Source organism: Diprion similis, chromosome 9, assembly GCF_021155765.1.
Source record: "Diprion similis isolate iyDipSimi1 chromosome 9, iyDipSimi1.1, whole genome shotgun sequence".
In the NCBI taxonomy this organism is placed as follows: domain Eukaryota; kingdom Metazoa; phylum Arthropoda; class Insecta; order Hymenoptera; family Diprionidae; genus Diprion; species Diprion similis.
The window spans coordinates 6927986-6947150 of record NC_060113.1 but is presented as its reverse complement, the minus strand read 5'-3'; the positions used below and the strand labels follow the sequence as shown (position 1 = coordinate 6947150).

Sequence of the window (19165 nt, the reverse complement as noted above, 5' to 3'; positions counted from 1 at the left end):
GATAACGCCGATGTCTTAACGTAAAAAATTATATAATTAGCTTGCTACCATCCACCGTACATTTAGTTTAATAGATCACTCAAATATGGTAAACTACGTTTGGTACTAAATAAATGATCGGCGTATTGTTTAACGGAAATGAAATGAACACTTAGGAGTCGTTGAGTTTGAACAGCGAGGACACGATTTTGCTTAAACGTAGAACGGCTTTGAAACGTAGTTTACAGACGATTAAATAGTACATTTAAGACACAAGTAGGTGTAGAGAGGAACTGTAGCTGTCAGACTACAGAAAGAATTGAATAATAAAAAATGTACAAAAGCGTTAATGGAACGAAGTTCTTTAAACCGTTGTAAGATTCCGGGAATTTTAACGGTCTCACGTAAAATTCAAGTTCTTACGCGTTTCGGTGAAAAACAACTAATTACATTATGCCAGAACTTGAAAGAAAAAAAACACAGCTGTGTAACCGACATTTTTCAACCCAGTTGACTAATAGCACAGTTTTTATTTTATTTGTATGGGCTGAAGTCTGCACCAATCATCCGCCTAAAATTCGTCAAACTGATTCATGAATTGATTATAACAAGCGAGTAGCAATTTTCACTTATACTTTCGGTGAAACTTATAAGATACGTGCATACCATCGATTGTTCCTTAATTTAAAACCATCGTCGATCGCTGTTGAGAAAATTGGAATCGTATTGGTGAGATTCACCAGCAATATGTATTCACTTGATCGAAAGGTTTTAAACGTCGTTTTTAACGGTGAAATAATTTTTACTTTACCGAATTTAAAAAAAATATCTGCCCGGCGCGATTTTGAATTCATGTTGATATGTATATACAGTATAATTCATTCATTACTAATAAAAAAATCCAAAGAAATTTATCTGACACATGGTTGAGTGTTTTAGCTGTGAAATTTGTTTTATACAAGCTGTTTATACCAACGTATGTATGTACAAACAAATATGGTATCTTCGTCTATATACAGAATGTCTAAAAGAAAAAGAACAAAAACCAGCTTTTCCTCCTCATTAATTTAACGATAAATATTTAAATCAGCGCGTTGGCAGGCAAGTTTTTTAAAGACACAACGATCCGGACTAACCTTGTCCCCGTAGGCATATTACTTTTGTAATCAAAAAAATCTCAAATAAAACAGCATTATAGTTTTTGCGAATTTTTGTAAATCACAAATGTCTGCAGGAAACGTTTGACGATCTAAGAACATTTCAACGAATAAACGAGACGCTTTGTGTTTAATATTACAAATGATCAATTAAAGTCAGGATATCTGCGTATAAAATTTATAAGCTTTATGTAAATACGCTTAACAGATCTTATTCAAATAATCAGTCTATGATATAAGTTAAAATTACAGTATTTTAATTAGTTATAAGTTTAACTAAATCGATTATTCTGCAAGAGAATAACTGGATTTGAAACATATTTACAAATTCATTGAATATTGAATCAATATAAAATTCTTACCTTTGTAGAAATTAAGTTCCGTGGTTTGGATTTTCAGAAGTTGATAAAATGCGTATCAGGTATTGCAACATTTTTACTAATTCTTGCTGTTGTTCGGCATGTGGAACAGAGAGTGTCAATCGACCCAGTACTTCTTGAATACTTTGGAGAAAACCAGCATTCCTAGCAATAAGTTTACCCTTTTGGTTGTTGCTGACTAGAGACCAAAGGGTAGCACCCGCTACTCCAATTTCAGCCAATGATCCTTTTCTGAATATATTATGCAGCAAGTTGATGAAATCAACTGCAATAAGGAAAAATAATATAAGTGATCAGAACTGGATAATGGCGTAAACAAATCATACGTGCCCACGAAGTCAAACCTCTTTTAAAGAAAGTCATACTTATGATATTGTAATTCTGGTTTCGCCAATAGAAATTAGCATTGAGTGATTGAGATTTGAATATTCTAAACGAGTAGGCTTGACTCATGGTATCACTCTGCGCCGAATAACCGAATAGTAATTATAAAAGTAGATAGGAGCAGAGGTAGTAAGACCAGAATGGAAATTAGTATGGTATTGCAAACAGCTTATTTGATTAATTGATGTTAACTATTCAAAATATGTAGGAATGTAACGAAAACAGTGGTGCAAATGCGAGATTTTGACAACTTACTCTAGATACCATAAGGCGTTGTATACGTAGAATGCGTCAATATCAAATACAATGCAACCACGATTACCATAATGTTCAAATTTTTTAGAGTGATCAACTTACAACAGGTACTACAGAGAAACGTGATGCACGGAACGTTTCGATATTATTTTTTACACTGATTCAAACTGGAAACGCTATTTGAAAAAGGCAAAGTTTGCAATCCTTGAAAGTTTATATCATCCAAGCTACAAATCAACTGAGATCCGTTTAACAACTATTTGAGAGTAATTTGAATTGGATTATTACCTAAACTCAAAAGCCTTGGTCTGTTTGCTGTGTTGAATCCCAGGTTCCGCAGTATTGATATAGCCAAAATTCTAATTGACGATGATGAGCACTTAGCTAATTGGATTAGAACATCCAGACCATCCGTAGCCTACAATTTAATGATCATAAATTATTGATAGATTGTGAATTATTATACTTGTTACTATGAAATAAAGAGGATAAAGAAGAAATTGAAAAGATTAATAGTACTATTTTGGTGAGTAATCCTAAAAGGAAGAGACTATAATCAAATAAATTTCAGAATTATAAATTTACATACTTTTGATACAGCTATCTGTCCTTCTTCGTGATATGTGAAGTCGATTAAAAATTCCAAGCAATATATTTCCACCAGAGGCCATGGTTTCACTCTTTTCGTTGTCATTGGGTGAATTTTAGAGAAAAACTGTAGTAGATTACTCTGAAAATGGATAGAATGTGTAGGCGCTAGCTAAATGTCAAAAAGTTGTAATATAACTGTAATTCTAAATCTGAAAATATTACATACATTTTTGATTACGTTTCTATTTTAGAAATCTTAATATTTAATATAAGTTATAAATAAATAGCTGAGCCATGTTTCGAGACGTTGAGTTGCACAACAATAGTTTTTTACAATACACAGAGCATCGCTCAGCTCACCTTTGAAATTGAGACTCTGCACTCATGGATATGAGTAGCATTCCGTAAAATATGAAAAGCAAAATGGAGTTTATGATTGTCAAAGTTACGACCAGCTTTTTCAATTTCTTTCGCAGCCAAGTGTATCATAACATGAATCAAAGCAACGGTATTTGGCGTTTTTCTAAGTCCAACTCCAGGTAGCGTTGACGTTAATGTCAAAGACTGTGTAGCTGAGGACAATAGAAACAGAAAATACATTTTCTTAAGAGAAAATTTATATCTCCTAACCGATGCAGTTGGAATTAAGGAAAAATGATATTCTCTATTGTAATAATGTTCAAAATACGACAGAATTATGAAATAAAAAAGTTTTAAACCTGTGCAAAAAAATTAAGGAACTATAAAAGTGCTCTTAATATAATGTACCTTCTTGGCAATGAGTTGTGAAAGTTGCCAGCAATTTCAGTGCAGAAATTGTAACAGATTTATTCGTTGAAACCCAAGCCCACAACTTATGCAAGATGTCCGCTAATCCAGCTTTTGCCATAGTTTTTTTCATTTGTAGACCATTGTACATGAAATTCATGAGTAGCGTGAAAATACATTCTGCCTCGTGAAGTAAAGGATTCATCTGTAAAAAACATGCTGATACATTTTTTGTATCATTCACTTTTTATAACTAAAGAATTATTTTAAGTATTTGTCTAACACACAGTTTATGTGTAGCAATTACTGCATGAGTTTGTAAAAATTGTGGCACCACTACAGTATTCATAAGCTGGGTATCATTGAATTTACAAATATCGATTTGACCAAATTAATTGTACAACTGACCAAAACACACATCTTTTCGAACTCTATTGCCCAGAACTTACTTTATTTTCTCTGTCAGAGCCATTCTTCTGAAGTTCCAAGGGTTGTAAATTGAGTTTGACGTATAATTCTTTTAGCTGCACCATTGTAGTGTCGGGTAATCCCTCCTCGAGTGCAGTTTTCTTAGCTTCTATGGATACGCATAGTAAGTTTGTAAGGGCTCCAATTATGAGATCCTTGTCGTCCGTTGGTTTACGATTTTTTTTAAATCTGGTATAACTGTGCGCAACATAGAGTTGCAACAATGTTTTACAAATTTCCGAACCAATCAGAGTTAGTTTTTTATCTGCAGTTATCCTTTCAGTTTTGTTGGACATATTTTCCCCATTTAGATCACTATTATCTAATTTCTTCAGATGCATGTTCACGTTTTTTATCGACAGTTTATTTATATCTGACGCAACATTCCTCAAGCTTACTTCTTTACACCTATCGGGAATTCTAGTGTGACTTGTGTCTAGTATGACTTTCAACGATGCATCCTTCCTCAATGGCACATCACTCTGAACTTCATATGACAGGAGAGATGCGAGTGAACCAATTGCGCTCATTTGAAGCTCAGAGGTAGAATTTTTAATGGCGATGCACATCGAAGACACCACTAATTCTGGCCCGCATAATTCGATTGCAGATTGCACAGCCTCCGAGCATTGATTCTCCGAAATGGCGAGAACAGCTAACAACTTGTAAATTTCTGTCCAAAGCTGATTACGTAGGTAAATTAATCTTGGTGTTTGTGTATCTGTACAGGCAAAATGCATAATCAGTTTAATTATTGCAGCTAAACCTAACATAGATTTATGGAATGTAAAAATTATTTAGAAATGATGTGTACTTACAATATAAACTATGATTTAATAGACTTATAACTAGATAAAGCGAGTCGGGGGAAAAGTTTACTGTGGTCGTAAGCTTGCTGTTATGTGTAACACACTTTGTGATTACTGTACATAAGCCAGTATACATTTCAATGACATCACAGTAATGCACTAGACCTTTCCTTGAGTCAATATTCTGTGGAATCCCTTTGAAACACCTATAAATCCGAATAAAATGTGTTGTCAGTGTGATGAGTTTGATGAATGAAAAAAATCTGAGGAACATAATGTATTTAAAAAATTACGTACCCAAAAAAATATTTATCTATCGAATGTTCATAGAAGTGCCGAATGACATTATGCTCATCAGCGTATATTAAATCAGTAAGTAAGGTACAAATGGCTGTGATTAGAGACGGAGTGGATACAAATTGAAGAGAATTATCTTCCTCGGTTATTTCGGAGTCCTTGCCTGAAACTGTAAATATATTTGTTAAAAATTTAAGAAATATTAATTTTCAGAAAGAAAATTTGAGAAAAAAATTTAGGGACAATAGTGTCAACGTACGCAAATTATACTCCTCGTGACAATTATAAACCTGGGTGACATGTTTTCGTGATAACAATGTACTATCAAACGTGTCACTGTGTTCGGATTGCCACAGCATAAGTTCTTCACTAACATTACTAGATGGATCTGGATCCAGCGTTGACAGCATATAAACGTTGGAGCATACCAGACTTATTTCGTAATAAATATTGCTTTGTTCAGCAAATATTAGAATAGCTTCAGACTTTAGTGAATCTGCCTAAAATTCATTAATTTAAAATAAAAATTAAAGTTATTTTGCAATTACAACTTTCCGATGTAGCAATGAGCTTCACATTTAGGATGACTTTAAACAAGGATGCTCACATATTGATATGCCGATGATTTGCAATTCCGTAGAACATTGCTCAAAGCTACAGTTGCTTGTTCTCTTACTATACAAGATTCCATCCTATTCGTAATGTGATCGAGCAATGTATGGCACAATTCATTTGGAGCTAATGCAACAGCGTTCAAAAGTTGTGCAGCTGTATGTTGCGCAGCAGTCAATCCTGCGAGTAACTGCAGTGCCGATGCTCTAACCAGAGGATCTCGATTCTGCCAAAGCATTGGCAACCAGCTGAGACCACGTCCCTCGTCGTACCAAAATGTCGACCACATCTGAGAATTAATGTTACTCTTATAATTAAACATGTCTCTTTGTAATGGAATTTTAAAAAGTGCAACTATTGTAGAGTACAAGAAAAAAAATGCAGAAACACAGAGTCAACTTTTATTTGAATGTAAAAACATTTAGAGAAGATAACTGCTTCAGGAATACATTTCTTTTTACTCACCTTTTTATCAAAATTCTTTTGCATCTGATATAGTAAATGATTTAAGCACAAAATTGAATTCCTCGTTATCGAAAGCCCCATGTAACTATAAGTTCCTGCTCCATGAAATGATATGATCAGTTCGATCAATGCATTGGCAAGTGAAATTAACAAGTTCTTATGTTTATTCCACTGACATTTTCCCGTCAAGTAAGAAAGGCACGAGAGGAGCCAGTCGAGATAGGCTAAAAATTGCAGTAATCACCTATTATGCAATCATAAAAGTAACTGCAGGATTCTATCAAAGAGGTATTTTTGGATCGTATTACATACCCAGATTATAGAAGTGCTGCTGATCACCAAAACAAAGATTTGAAACAACAAGCTCAATGAAATTAATCCACGATTCATCTTTCGATTTACTGTGAGTTTCATCCATCGACTCAGTCGCTGAACATGCTCGAGCCAGCTTGAGTATGGCCTGATGTGCATCCTGGTTGTTTGTATCAAGATTTCGAAGTAAATCGGACAGAGATTTTGTCATGTTTTTCATAATCTTACAGAGCCAAGCATTGCTTCCTGGTATCCGATATAAGGTACGAATTACATAAGCAATTACAATGAATATAAACATTAAATCTCAAACGAGGAAAGTTACAATTTTGAAATCACTTTGATCCTTCAAACCTACCACTTTTTGTGACGTTCACAAATGAGTAGAGAAACGATAGAACATGGACGAATAGTTTGGAATCTTCTGAGCTGGTGGGATGTGATAATAAAAATCGCTCAAACGATTGTTCCCACGGCAGAGAAGTAACGTCAGATAATTCGATACACTTTGACATATCATACAACTTCAGATACCTGTATTGTAGGTATTATATGAGTAACATGAAGAATCGGATTAAAATATAAATTCAATACCCTTGCAATTCATTTCATACCACTTACATAATGAGGAAATCGAGTGCATATATTACGCCACCATGGGTAGTTGAATTCTGTATGTTATACAGTTGTTGCTGACAACAGTAACGTACCGAACTCAGTTGGAGACACGTGAATTCAGATTCGTGGATCATTAGTCTTTCTGATATCCGAGTGTCGTTTATTGTTTGGATAGATTTCCACAACATATCGAATTTATCATTCCATTCCCAAGCCCAATATTGCCTCACAAATGTCAATGCCCTTTCATTGCTGCTGTGAAGAACTGATTCAGGGTTTGTTAAGAAAAAAAAAAGGGAAACTTTCACCTCTTCAGACTTCCTCTACTAACATATATAATGTTGAATTTTTTTTAATGAGCTGAACTGCCACATACCTGACAAATCTGGACGCCTGTGGATACTGGTTTTCCAATGGCATTTACTTGTGAATGGCAACCTCATCCTTGCTACGACAAGATACGGAAGAGATACATTCATAGAATTTGTTCTATCTGTTTCTTTGTCTCCAACTCTGAGAATGTAATCGCTGTACAATAGCAAACACAGAAGATGTGACCCATCGTTCTTCACGCAATCGTTATTTGGAAACAAAAATAAACCTACAAAGAATACATAATACATTTGAAATTACTGTAGTTTAGTAACAGGGTATGATTGAAAGAAAAGAAGACACTTAAGCATCGGAATCATTCTGACATTTGCGAGCTTTGTTTACCATTAGAGAGAATAGGAATTTAAAAAACGGGTGTTCTCCACAAAGATATTACAAATTTGCAATTTCGTCTTTAAGAAAAAAAAAAAAATGTCTCAAGCAGACATCTATGTAATAAGTATGCAATAATTACTTCGGAGAATATTCAAATATATGTCAGGCCGGCCTGCCAATTCGTGTCTTGTAGAGCTATCCATTGAGCAAATCAACTTCAGTATTGTCAATATAGGGATTACAGAATCTGGATAATTTGTGTACTCCTGTTCAATCTGGAAATAAATTCAAAGCAAATAATGAGTATGTAACTAACAATAAATTAGAATGTGTTGTTAATCAAGAACATACCAAGGCGCTGTCGAAAATTTTTAAAATCAACTCCACGCCGTTTTCGTTGATAAAAATACTATGAAGCGATGAATCAGTAAGCATCACGCTAATTTGTACCAATGCTGATTTTCGCATTTTCGGATCAACTCCAGGTGCATTTAGCATCTCAATAACAGACAACAAACTGCTTTTCTAAACAGGAATTATTTCAGTCACAATAATATGCATTTTACGATACAGTTGCGAGTTTTAACATAAATTCGCTTCTTTTATTCTGGGGTGAATCTAGGTTTTGGATTGCAAAGTATTAAAAGCATAAATATGTAACCTGATAATTGCCTTGGCTTTGTCTGATTGAAGTATTTCTATCGATTATGCAGACAGAACTTAGCGGCAGACCATGAAGCGAGGATAACCGCGGTAACTTTTTAACAGAATCAGTTTCCTTTCCCAACAGCCAGATGAGCCGACAAACTGCCTCTTCTCTAACTTCAGAATTGATAGCAAACAAAAGCCTAGTGTTGCCCTTTAAAACCTTGAAAGGGGACAAGGAAGAAAAAGGGCAAACTATAATAAAAATCAGAAATATGTGGTAGAATTTCAGATCTGTGTATAAGTTACCTCAATATATGGAAGCTGAATACTAGACCACAAATCCGGGTCTAACATTTTCAAAACACATGATCCTAACGTTGACTTAGTACTAGCAAAACATTGCAAAAGGGCATGAGCCGGTGCAAGGACTTCTAAGAAGGTGCGCCATCCTTCTTCTCCCAATTGAATTTTCGCTTTGAGTAAATACACTACAATTTCTTCAGCCAAGTTTCTTAGCTGGAAAATAAAACAGGTATGTTTGAGGAATTTCGGATAACTGATAACTTCAATAAATATGCAATCAATGTTTATTTATACCTCTGGATTCTCATTGCCCAGTCCATGACAAATAATTTCCACCAAAATACTTGGTTCCAGAAGAAACGATATTCTACTCCACGAATGTTTTCCTTTAGTGAATGTTACTCCTAAAATCGCTACGACTAGTTTATGGCATTCTACATACATTGCCAGTTGTACATCCACATCATTATTCGCTAATAAATTGAGTACCAGTTTCGTAGCTACCGCTTTGTCATTAGGATCTATGTGGCACCTTGAAAACGTGATCAATGTTATCAATGAAGTAAGCGATAAAATTTAACCAAAAGCATAAAATATCAATACTTACTCTTCAAGATTTTGTAAGATTGAAACTGCCTGAGTAATTATACTGAAATTTTTATGATACGAAAAGCATAATTTTGAGGCATAAATCTTTTTTAGCGCAATTGGCCCGAATACTTCAGGACTATTTTTCATTAACGAAATAGCAGCCTGCATCGATTTTGTTATTAGACATGTTTCGTCAAAGAATTTCATATTCTCGCGCTCTTCTTTTCCATGAAATTGCTGTGATTGTGATGAAACATAACAAGAATAATCAGCTAAATATTCATCCGTAATTCATCCATTTAGTAACTTTACAGAAAATCCATTGTCTGATTTGGTAAAATAATGCAGACTTACTCTTGCATATTCTTGTAAAATTGCGTGTATATCTGGATACATTAAGTACGTTGGTGCGTCCATGACAGCAGTGACAATTGCAAGCTTTAATGGTTTGGCAAGTATCAAGTCCGCTAATTCTAGTGGAACGAGATTGCTGAGCAGTTTTGTCGTAATGCACACAAGTTGCAAATATGTGACTCTGCAGTGATCCACACTGGAATAGGATGCTAGATATTCAATTATCTCGCCAAGCAGATTTAACAAGGTCTTCAAGCTTTCGTTCACTTTCAAAGACTCGCTGTCACCACACAGCCAAATATTGGGCAAAAGGCTTATGTTTAGTAGCCGAATAAGCTCATAGGCCAAATCTGTTACATGTATAACATGTGTCAATGGAAATGCAGGATCGATTGGAAGACCCAAAAGTAACAAAATATTCTGCAGTGTTTGTATGCAATAGGTAGGTATTGTCATTTGCTGCGATTGTAAGACAGTTTCTTCTATGTTATCTACAATACTTTGACTTCGTTCGCTTGTACCCTGAATGAAAAAAATATATTTCAGATATATAACAACTTAGAACACTCCTAGAGGTATTTTTGATATTATTATTACGTAAAATTGTTTGCAAAAATTGAACTATGGTAAGGTCGGAACAAAAGTTGTCATATTCCAGACTTGTACCACTCACCGCGGATTGATACGCTTGATAATTCGCTTCTGGAAGTCCGGCATCTGGACTGTCTCTTTCCTCGGACGAGGGGTACGTCGCACTTTCCACATTTTCTGCCAGCAGCTGTGATCAAAGAATAATATACAAAAATAGAAAAGTGTTACAACTCATTTCGTAAGAGTTGGAAAGAAATATAAAAGAGTGAATAAAACATGAAGATGAAATAAAATGATGGAATAATACTATTCATAATTTACCTTTTGTTTTTTATTGGCGACACAAGGATCACAATAATAGTAAATACGAAATCTTAGAGAACGTGTCAACTTGTACAAAGTTTTCAGCAGTGCTGTAGCTATCTCTGAAAAATTACCCTCCTCGTAATCCTCGTTTGCTGAAATAAGATTATGTAAAACCTGTAAAATATATTAACCATTACTCCAAACACTGTAAACCAAATGTAAAAATTAATGAAGCATTAATAGTACGTATAGCCATACTTGTTCATTGGGACATACGTGTGGTTTATACATATTAATCCATACAATATACAAAACAAAAAAATATTACCGTGACAATAGCTGGCCGTTGTAAAAAAACTTCTGCTGGAAAGTCTTGCAACATAACGTTTGTGATGAATTGACACGTATGTAGTATTAGACTTGTATCAGTTACATTGTGCAGTGCTTCTTCAATAGCAGCTAGCACACCTCTGTCCGAAGTAACTAGAGGCTGCCAGGGCATAACGAGCCACCTTATACCGCCATTCGTCTTTTTGTCAATATGTGTTCCATCTCCACATTGAAGACTCGGATCAAATAGTGATGTACTGTATGAAAAACATTTATAGTATCATTCAAAAACTACAAATTTATAAACATAGTTTCATTTCATCTTCACTCGTAACATTCAAGATGATCGTATATCTTTTCTTGACAAATTAAAAATTACTATTCTGTGCGTATGTGTTTTCTAATTCAGTGCTTCTAATTAATTCTGCAGAAAAAAACAAAACCAATTTTCTTTTGAGTAATGAATTGTCTATGGAGAGGAAATTGGCATAACATTAAATTTATGTTTCCCAATTTTACATAATGTTGTAAATCCTGTGAATAATTTGATATAGGATCAGACAGTGTTGAATCAATGCCCTCTCCAAGCATGAAGGAAAATCTATATCGTATTTTCATTTGCGATTTATTCACCCATTATCATGTGTCGAGAATTCGAAATTGTTTTATGTGTACAATTTTGTCTTGAACTTCTTTCACATATGGAAAAAATGAATTTTGTATTTTCAACTTCGAGCTGCATACCTTGCGAACGATGTAGTTTTTGTTGTAGAAGTTTGCAAAATGCTATTACTCTCTTCGATGTCTCTAAGCTGGAGATCTGCAGTTTCTGTGGAAGATGTAACAAACCGACCTGGTCTCTGAAATCATAGAATTGTGTGTGTAGTAATTGAAATTGAAACTGTTCAAATGCCCTCACCATTTACACATTCAGCCACATCTATCTTGTTGATACTTATACTTTGAAATCAATGGCAGAATATAAAAATTCCTACCTTGATAGTTTGGACCTCCAATTCAGCCGACCGCTGTGAATTATTTGTAGCTGTAACAACAGCCTCAATTTCATACAATTTATTGTGATGTGACGGATCAAGGTTGGCTCGTAATTCACGTACTTCATTTTGGAATCTGAGTCTACCAAAAGCGTTTGCATAATTTTCTCCACTTGCCTGCGAACAGACAAACGATACGATCAGAATGACAAATAAGGCTTGGAAAAAATGTGTTTTGAATTCTGGGACATCCTAATCATACTGACATTCCTGGCTTAGCCACTGGTACACTTTTTATCGGTCCAATGGTAAATAGCGGCAATTAGTAACGTGATAAGTGTAACTGTCTTTCATCTTGGGCTCGGTTTCTCATTTACCTGAATTAATCGTAGGAGTAAATCCAAAACTTTTTCTGGCTGCGGGACATTTGAAAACGTGAACCAATTGAATAGCTTGAGAATAAGCTCCTTCTTGACCGCTTCACAATCGCAACCGAAACCGTGATCAAATTTTGAAATGATACTGTCGAGTGCTCTCAGGCGAATTTCGTCGAGCGAATGGCCTGAAAATAGACATCCCAAATTTAGAAAATATATTTATGTACGAAATTGGATATATTATCTAGATATCGAAAGAATCGCTACAACTTCAGGTTACCTAATTTTTTTATGTGGACCGACGTTATCGTATTAATACTACTCATTTTATAAAACGACCATATTCATCGGCGTTGTTGTCAGTCATCGTTTAGGTTATAAAACACGTTTGAAAATTTCACCGCTACAAAGGGTGCGTTCCGAAATTAGCTCCCAGAGCTGTCAATAATCTTTTATCTCTTTTGCGCTGCCAACTCTGTGACTAGCTCTGTCTCTGTCCTAGGCAATTTTTTGCGCTGCCAGCTAGTTTCGGAACGCACCCAAAGCAACGTCGACGAAAGTCGATAAGCGAGTAGGTTCGGTGGCGATCGTAGAACTGAAACGGACTGAAACTCATCGACATATAGTGGCGTCAATGGGCGTCAATCAGTAGTCGAGTTCTGCAGTACCGGTAGAGCCTGTTGAAATTGTCGGTAACATTATTATCGATCTGACTTCAATGATATCGATGTTTTAATAAATAAAGTTTTCGATTATCGTCTTATGGCAAATTTGTCATTGTATCCAAGCTTGTCAATGGGTGGCGAAAAATCAAAAAATTTCTATGACCTTTCGTTCGTGGTTTTCAAATCTACGCCTGCTGCTGCGACATGCAAAATCTGGTTGTGTTGTGCGCAACTGCCGTGCGCAGCGTAGTCGGACCGATCGGTCTTAGATATATAAAAGGCGAGCAGTCGTCGCGCAGCGCTCATTCGGATTCGGTCAATGCTCGCTGATACTGGCAGTTGCGTCTGAAAAGTGAGTTGGCTCCGATTCAGATAGTTCGAAGATTTGGTAAATGGGCTAATATCCAATAACTGTTGGAACAACGAAAAAAAAAAAAATAACTCTAAAAGAGCTGCGCACTTCAGTGTTGTAGAATCCAAACCGCACTGTTATAATCAGTGCATATTTTTAGTAATTTACATTCGGTAATTACTACACAACATACAGAAAAGTGGCTCATTGAATCAAAGTATTATTAACATCAAAACAGCCTGGATTGTTGAAGGTGAGTTACATTCGTTGCATTTAACCATCGTACGCGTAACTTGAAGTTGACTCTGTCCGCAGGGTACAGTGTTGTGTTTTGTTTTTTTGCCCGCGCATTTTTTGGTAACTACTCGATCGATATCGAGTGTTGTCAAACCTTTCAATATGAAATCAGCGGATTAAAGTTAGATATAAAACGGACCTTGCGAACGATAACCTTTGTTTGAATAATTGTTTCTGATTTCGGATCGCACATCACTTTAGCACCGATTCTTGCGCGCTGAAAACAAGTTGATGAAAAAAATAATGTCGGTCGAGCTTAAGAATGCATTGTTTACATACAGTGGTGCTTGTGTGGCGGCTGGTGCAGCTTACCCTTCGAAAACATACCGAGATTCCTGTTTATCATTGTGAGCGTTTCCTTGAATTACGAATCAACACATTCATCTTCCGTCGCGTTTTTTTCTGAGGTTCGATATTATAATACGTCGTTTCGTATTCTATTATATTATCTTTTTCCATAAGTTCATATATTACGACGTTACTTATTTTCGAATTTCGAATACCTCGTACGTTTTGGTAGCTTAGTTTTCTCGTTTTAAAATTATAATCTTATTATCTATCTGACGGCGACGAAGTATATAACGATAAAAACCAAGGAACGTAAATGATTAATTGTTCTTTAATCGTCGTATTATTTTTTCTGAAAATGGTAGTTAAGTTATGCTTGATCAGTAGATCCATTTTAAAGTTATATCGTGGTATCTTATCTGTTTACAGAAACAAACTGCAACAACATTGATTGGAGTTAGTGATCATCTGGATCTGCTGACCCTATCTATAAATCCAGGAAAACATCCTACATTGACTGAGGAGATCAATTTATTTCAGAAAAACGACAGGTACAATGCAATCGATTATATTTTTTGAGTTTAAGCATAATTATTACAACACATTTGAAATATACGTGCTGATTACTTTAAGTACATGGATTTTGGAAATGAAATATTAACAAAATCTAGTTTTGTTTTATCTGATTACAGAAATAAACTGCAGTAAGACTAATAGAGGTTCACGATTATTTCAATTGAAGCCAGCAAAAAATATCGAAAAATAAAACACAACATCTGACCAGGCTTCAGTGCTGTTGGAAAATAAAAAAACAGGTACACGACTAAGATCATTTTCGATTACACTATCACGTTAAATTCACTCTAAGAAAGTTAAACTTTTTAGTTGAAATTCAATATTATTCACTTCTTACTTACGTTTCATGAAAATGGTAATAAATTTTCAATGCTTTCTATTACTGATTCTGTGGTTCATGTATCGGTGCATCAAAAAGCATTGAATTTAATGAAAAGAAAATTGTTTAAAATAGACAGTTTCTAATGAAACTAAATCTGATGCAAGTATGTCAGATGAGTATTGATCTATTATATTCTTATTGCAGTGTAAAAAGTGCGTCACTTCACGATTCAACCTGAGATCTACCAGAACTACTACATCTAAAGTGTGGAGCAGCCCGGAGGACGTGAAAATTGGTGAGTTTGCATGTGTTTAGGTTACGGTTATTTCCTTGGTATTCCCTGTCACGTGGCGTGGCGGTAACAATAATATTACATCAATCTTCGATTTCTTAGCTGCATGGGTAGGCTCATTCGCAATCGCAGCGGTGCTTGACTTTCAGTTAAATCGTTTTTTTTTTTTGCACTATGATTTACTATAGCTTACTTAAAGTTAGAAATTTTGCACGTTGCTAAATGTGGAATGAGCATCGCGACAGGTAACCATCACTCATTCGCAAATCGCAAGATCGAATCGTGTTTCGCTACTGATGTAATAATCTAGATTTGAATTTAACAATTATGTCGTTTAAGTGGTGGTTTCACCTGAGGTCTAAATGTATTCAATTATTCACATTATTGTTAAATTGATGAAACTACACAGTCCAGCATAAAGTAACGTAATGAAATTGCATTCTGTATTATGAATCATTTTCAATTTTTTATCAAGCAACAAGTATCTGTCAACTGTAAGCTTAGCTCGTTTAGAAAAATGCGGTTGGCATACAGGATGTTTTTAATCCATTTTACAAAAGGTTGGTGTACCGATAGTCTGCCAGTATTTTATAAAATAATGCATACAATATTAGAGTTGGCGTGATTCAACCGCGATACTGTATTCTGAGTCGGCGGACTATGGTACAAAAACATTTTGCTCCCTACAGGCAATCAACGAAAAAGTAAGTGACAGTGACCACGGCGCGAATGAGGAAGAATGATGTGTGTTGGAAAAAATGGAGAATCGTTTAGATCGAATATAGGTAACCGGGGAGGTAGGTGGCCGTTTTGGGATCCGTCGCGGGGTTTGATGTGGATGTGCGTGTGAATCTTTTTTCAACATTTCCGTTGGGTGGTTCCGTTGGGAATCAGGCGAGGGTAGGAAGGTCGCGATGTACCGTGATGTTACTAACTTTTGTAATCCACAGCGTCAAACTATCACAGAAATTTTTCTCCGAAAACACTTGAAAGACTGTAATACGAGTCTAGACCATTTGTCAGTATTAGAATATTAAGGAGGTTGAATTTTCCATTTATTATCACACTCCAATTATTTACCAGCCGTTATTCGATTCAATTATTCAGTCATTATCCAGCATTGTTTCATTTAATTATTCTCTGTGATCGTTTGAATGGGCAAAACGCATCTCTGGACCATCTATCGCGTTCCGTGGTACGCTAGATGGGGAGAGATGCTGAGCTCGAAGACTTCGCGTCGAAGAGGACCGCCGACCGTCACGCCACACAATAATGCATGCTCTCCAACCTCCCTCCCGGACTTGATTCGTATCTGAGAACAACAATCCGCATCGTAATGTATCTGATTTGAAAAAACGCAGATGTGGATTGGGTTTCTACAGAGTTTTTACGACAAGTCTTAAATATTAGAAACTTTTTGAAAATTCATTCGATTGCGCCTTTTTGTGCGCCAAGTAATCACTGAAACCGGACGCACTTTTAACGCGACAATTGATAATGCGAATCGATTGCTCGTGCCGTTTGCGCATCGATTTCGCTAGTAGTACGTGGGAAAGTTGAGCATATGCTTAGCTTTCAGCTGTTGAGTCAATTTTGTTATAAACAAAAAGTTTTTAAGTTTGACCGCGCCTTTTGCGCGTCCACTTGATACCTTGTGGTTATGAGAGAAAGCGCGGCATATATAAGCCGGTGGTTAACGCGCGGGGATAAAAATCATAGAGTGTATATTGATAGTGAAGAACCTTGCCTTAGGTATTTTTTAAATATATCTGAGGTGTACAAAATTATTTGTTTTTAACCATGGTATTATTTTTTTTCCAGGGCAACAAAGCAATTTTTTTTTACAAGTACACTGATACCTATAAATTCCAGTCGCCAAAAATATTTATTTCCATAACTCTTGGTGGGAAATAGATAATGGTTAAAAAAATATGCAATTTTTATGTCATTGTTAAAAATAATAGTTAAATTTTGTTGCCGCGAATATAATGTTGAACTCTACATAAATTCTATCACTGTACTTGTAGCAACTTTCTCTCTTTCAGCTAATCAAACCTTTTATCTGTTTCAGCTTTATAAACCTTTCGTATCTTTCGGATAATGAAACCTTTCCTCTGTTTCAGTCAATTAAACCTTTTCTTTATTTCAGCTAATCATATCTTTCCTCTGATTCAGCTAATTAAACCTTTTGTCTGTTTCAGTTTATCAATTTTTTCCTCTGTTTCAGCTAATCAAACTTTTCCTCTGTTTCAGCTAATTAAACCTTTATCTGTTTCAGCTTATCATATATTTTTTCTCTTTATGCTAATCAAACTTTTCCTCTGTTTCAGCTAATTAAATCTTTTGTCTGTTTCAGCTTATCAAATTGTTCCTCTTTTTATGCTAATCAAACCTTTCCTCTGTTTCAGCTAATCAAACTTTTCCTCTGTTTCAGCTAATTAAATCTTTTGTCTGTTTCAGTTTATCAAATTGTTCCTCTGTTTATGCTAATCAAACTTTTCCTCTGTTTCAGCTAATTAAATCTTTTGTCTGTTTCAGCTTATCAAATTGTTCCTCTTTTCATGCTAATCAAACCTTTCCTCTGTTTCAGCTAATCAAACTTTTCCTCTGTTTCAGCTAATTAAATCTTTTGTCTGTTTCAGTTTATCAAATTGTTCCTCTGTTTATGCTAATCAAACTTTTCCTCTGTTTCAGCTAATTAAATCTTTTGTCTGTTTCAGCTTATCAAATTGTTCCTCTTTTCATGCTAATCAAACCTTTCCTCTGTTTCAGCTAATCAAACTTTTCCTCTGTTTCAGCTAATTAAATCTTTTGTCTGTTTCAGTTTATCAAATTGTTCCTCTGTTTATACTAATCAAACTTTTCCTCTGTTTCAGCTAATTAAATCTTTTGTCTGTTTCAGCTTATCAAATTGTTCCTCTTTTTATGCTAATCAAACCTTTCCTCTGTTTCAGCTACTCAAACTTTTCCTCTGTTTCAGCTAATTAAATCTTTTGTCTGTTTCAGTTTATCAAATTGTTCCTCTGTTTATGCTAATCAAACTTTTCCTCTGTTTCAGCTAATTAAATCTTTTGTCTGTTTCAGTTTATCAAATTGTTCCTCTTTTTATGCTAATCAAACCTTTCCTTTGTTTCAGCTAATCAAACTTTTCCTCTGTTTCAGCTAATTAAACCTTTGTCTGTTTCAGCTAATTAAACTTTTTCTCTGTTTCAGCTAATTAAACATCTCCAATGTTGCAGTTAATTAAACCTTTCCTATGTTTCAGCTAATTAAACCTTTTGTCTGTTTCAGCTAATCAAACTTTTGCTCTGCTTCAGTGCATTGTGAATGTCATTAATTACAATGTGAAAATTAAATGCCAACGACTCAAACTAACAAACAAATTACGATTTATTACCTAAATTACTTATTACGATTTCTTTCAGACGTTTTCGTTATGTTCTAGTTTTATTTTAAAATAGTTTCCTCCCCAGTTGTTGATCATCGGTTTTATTAATACTCCTTCATGAAGTTTTAGTTTTGGATTGAACTGTAGAATTCGAAAGATCTTACGTTTTGTGGTGATTGGGATTTTTCTTCCTCCTTTTCTCCTCTCAGTATTTGCATTGCATACAAAAACAAATTTGTCAATGTCGTTGAGATCAATTTTACATTCCTTCTTCGTGGAATAGGCCTATTGGGGATACCACGTTTAAAAAAAACGCACTGAGTGCTCTACCCCTAGTGGTGGTGTGGAAACGAGCTGTCACTATATTTATATGAATTTTTAACAAATACATTATTATAGTAATGGATGTCTTCATCTTCTTATGGATATGTACACAAGATTGAAAGGGATTTTAATTGAATTATATTATTTCAATTTATTGTCACAATTGTTATATGGGTCTTATACTCTTTTAAGCAACTGGACTTTTTTTAGAATCATGTTTTATATTATGTCAACTAAATGTTGTTTTATTTCAAATATAAATCATTCAATGCTGGAACATGAATTTAATTAAAACTACCTCAAATGTGTACATATTTATTATTTATATTAATGTATTTTGATTGAATTATATTGTTACAAGCT

The 19165-nt window shown here is 34.9% G+C and overlaps 1 protein-coding gene across 2 annotated transcripts; it reads right to left on the bottom strand.

Annotated features, from left to right (window-relative positions):
• Window positions 1–905: 905 nt before the first annotated feature.
• LOC124410343 (rotatin) lies at window positions 906–12767 on the bottom strand. Of its 2 annotated transcripts, XM_046888624.1 has the most exons (30): window positions 12579–12767; window positions 12299–12483; window positions 11922–12098; window positions 11671–11786; window positions 10925–11183; window positions 10612–10770; window positions 10373–10477; window positions 9700–10221; window positions 9362–9582; window positions 9049–9286; window positions 8758–8967; window positions 8465–8671; window positions 8155–8328; window positions 7943–8078; window positions 7472–7696; window positions 7099–7360; window positions 6836–7011; window positions 6478–6723; window positions 6166–6389; window positions 5696–5989; window positions 5348–5588; window positions 5089–5257; window positions 4801–4997; window positions 3964–4703; window positions 3515–3719; window positions 3107–3318; window positions 2745–2885; window positions 2444–2573; window positions 1499–1781; window positions 906–1426 (listed from the first exon to the last, which is right to left on the bottom strand). In XM_046888624.1, exons 1-29 carry the CDS (start codon window positions 12622–12624, stop codon window positions 1510–1512), a joined length of 6489 nt encoding a protein of 2162 aa, XP_046744580.1. In that variant the 5' UTR covers window positions 12625–12767; the 3' UTR covers window positions 906–1426; window positions 1499–1509. The 2 variants fall into 2 exon arrangements, with proteins under 2 accessions (XP_046744580.1, XP_046744579.1); XM_046888623.1 differs by having other exon boundaries at window positions 906–1781.
• Window positions 12768–19165: the final 6398 nt, after the last annotated feature.

Coding starts and splice junctions, on each gene's coding strand:
- LOC124410343 (XM_046888623.1), bottom strand. CDS start 12,624: ATGAGTAGTATTAATACGATAACGTCGGTCCACATAAAAAAATTAG. Junction 9,287..9,361: donor ATCTTACAAAATCTTGAAGA/GTAAGTATTGAT, acceptor CACGTTTTCAAG/GTGCCACATAGATCCTAATG. Junction 1,782..2,443: donor ACCAAGGCTTTTGAGTTTAG/GTAATAATCCAA, acceptor TCCTTATTGCAG/TTGATTTCATCAACTTGCTG.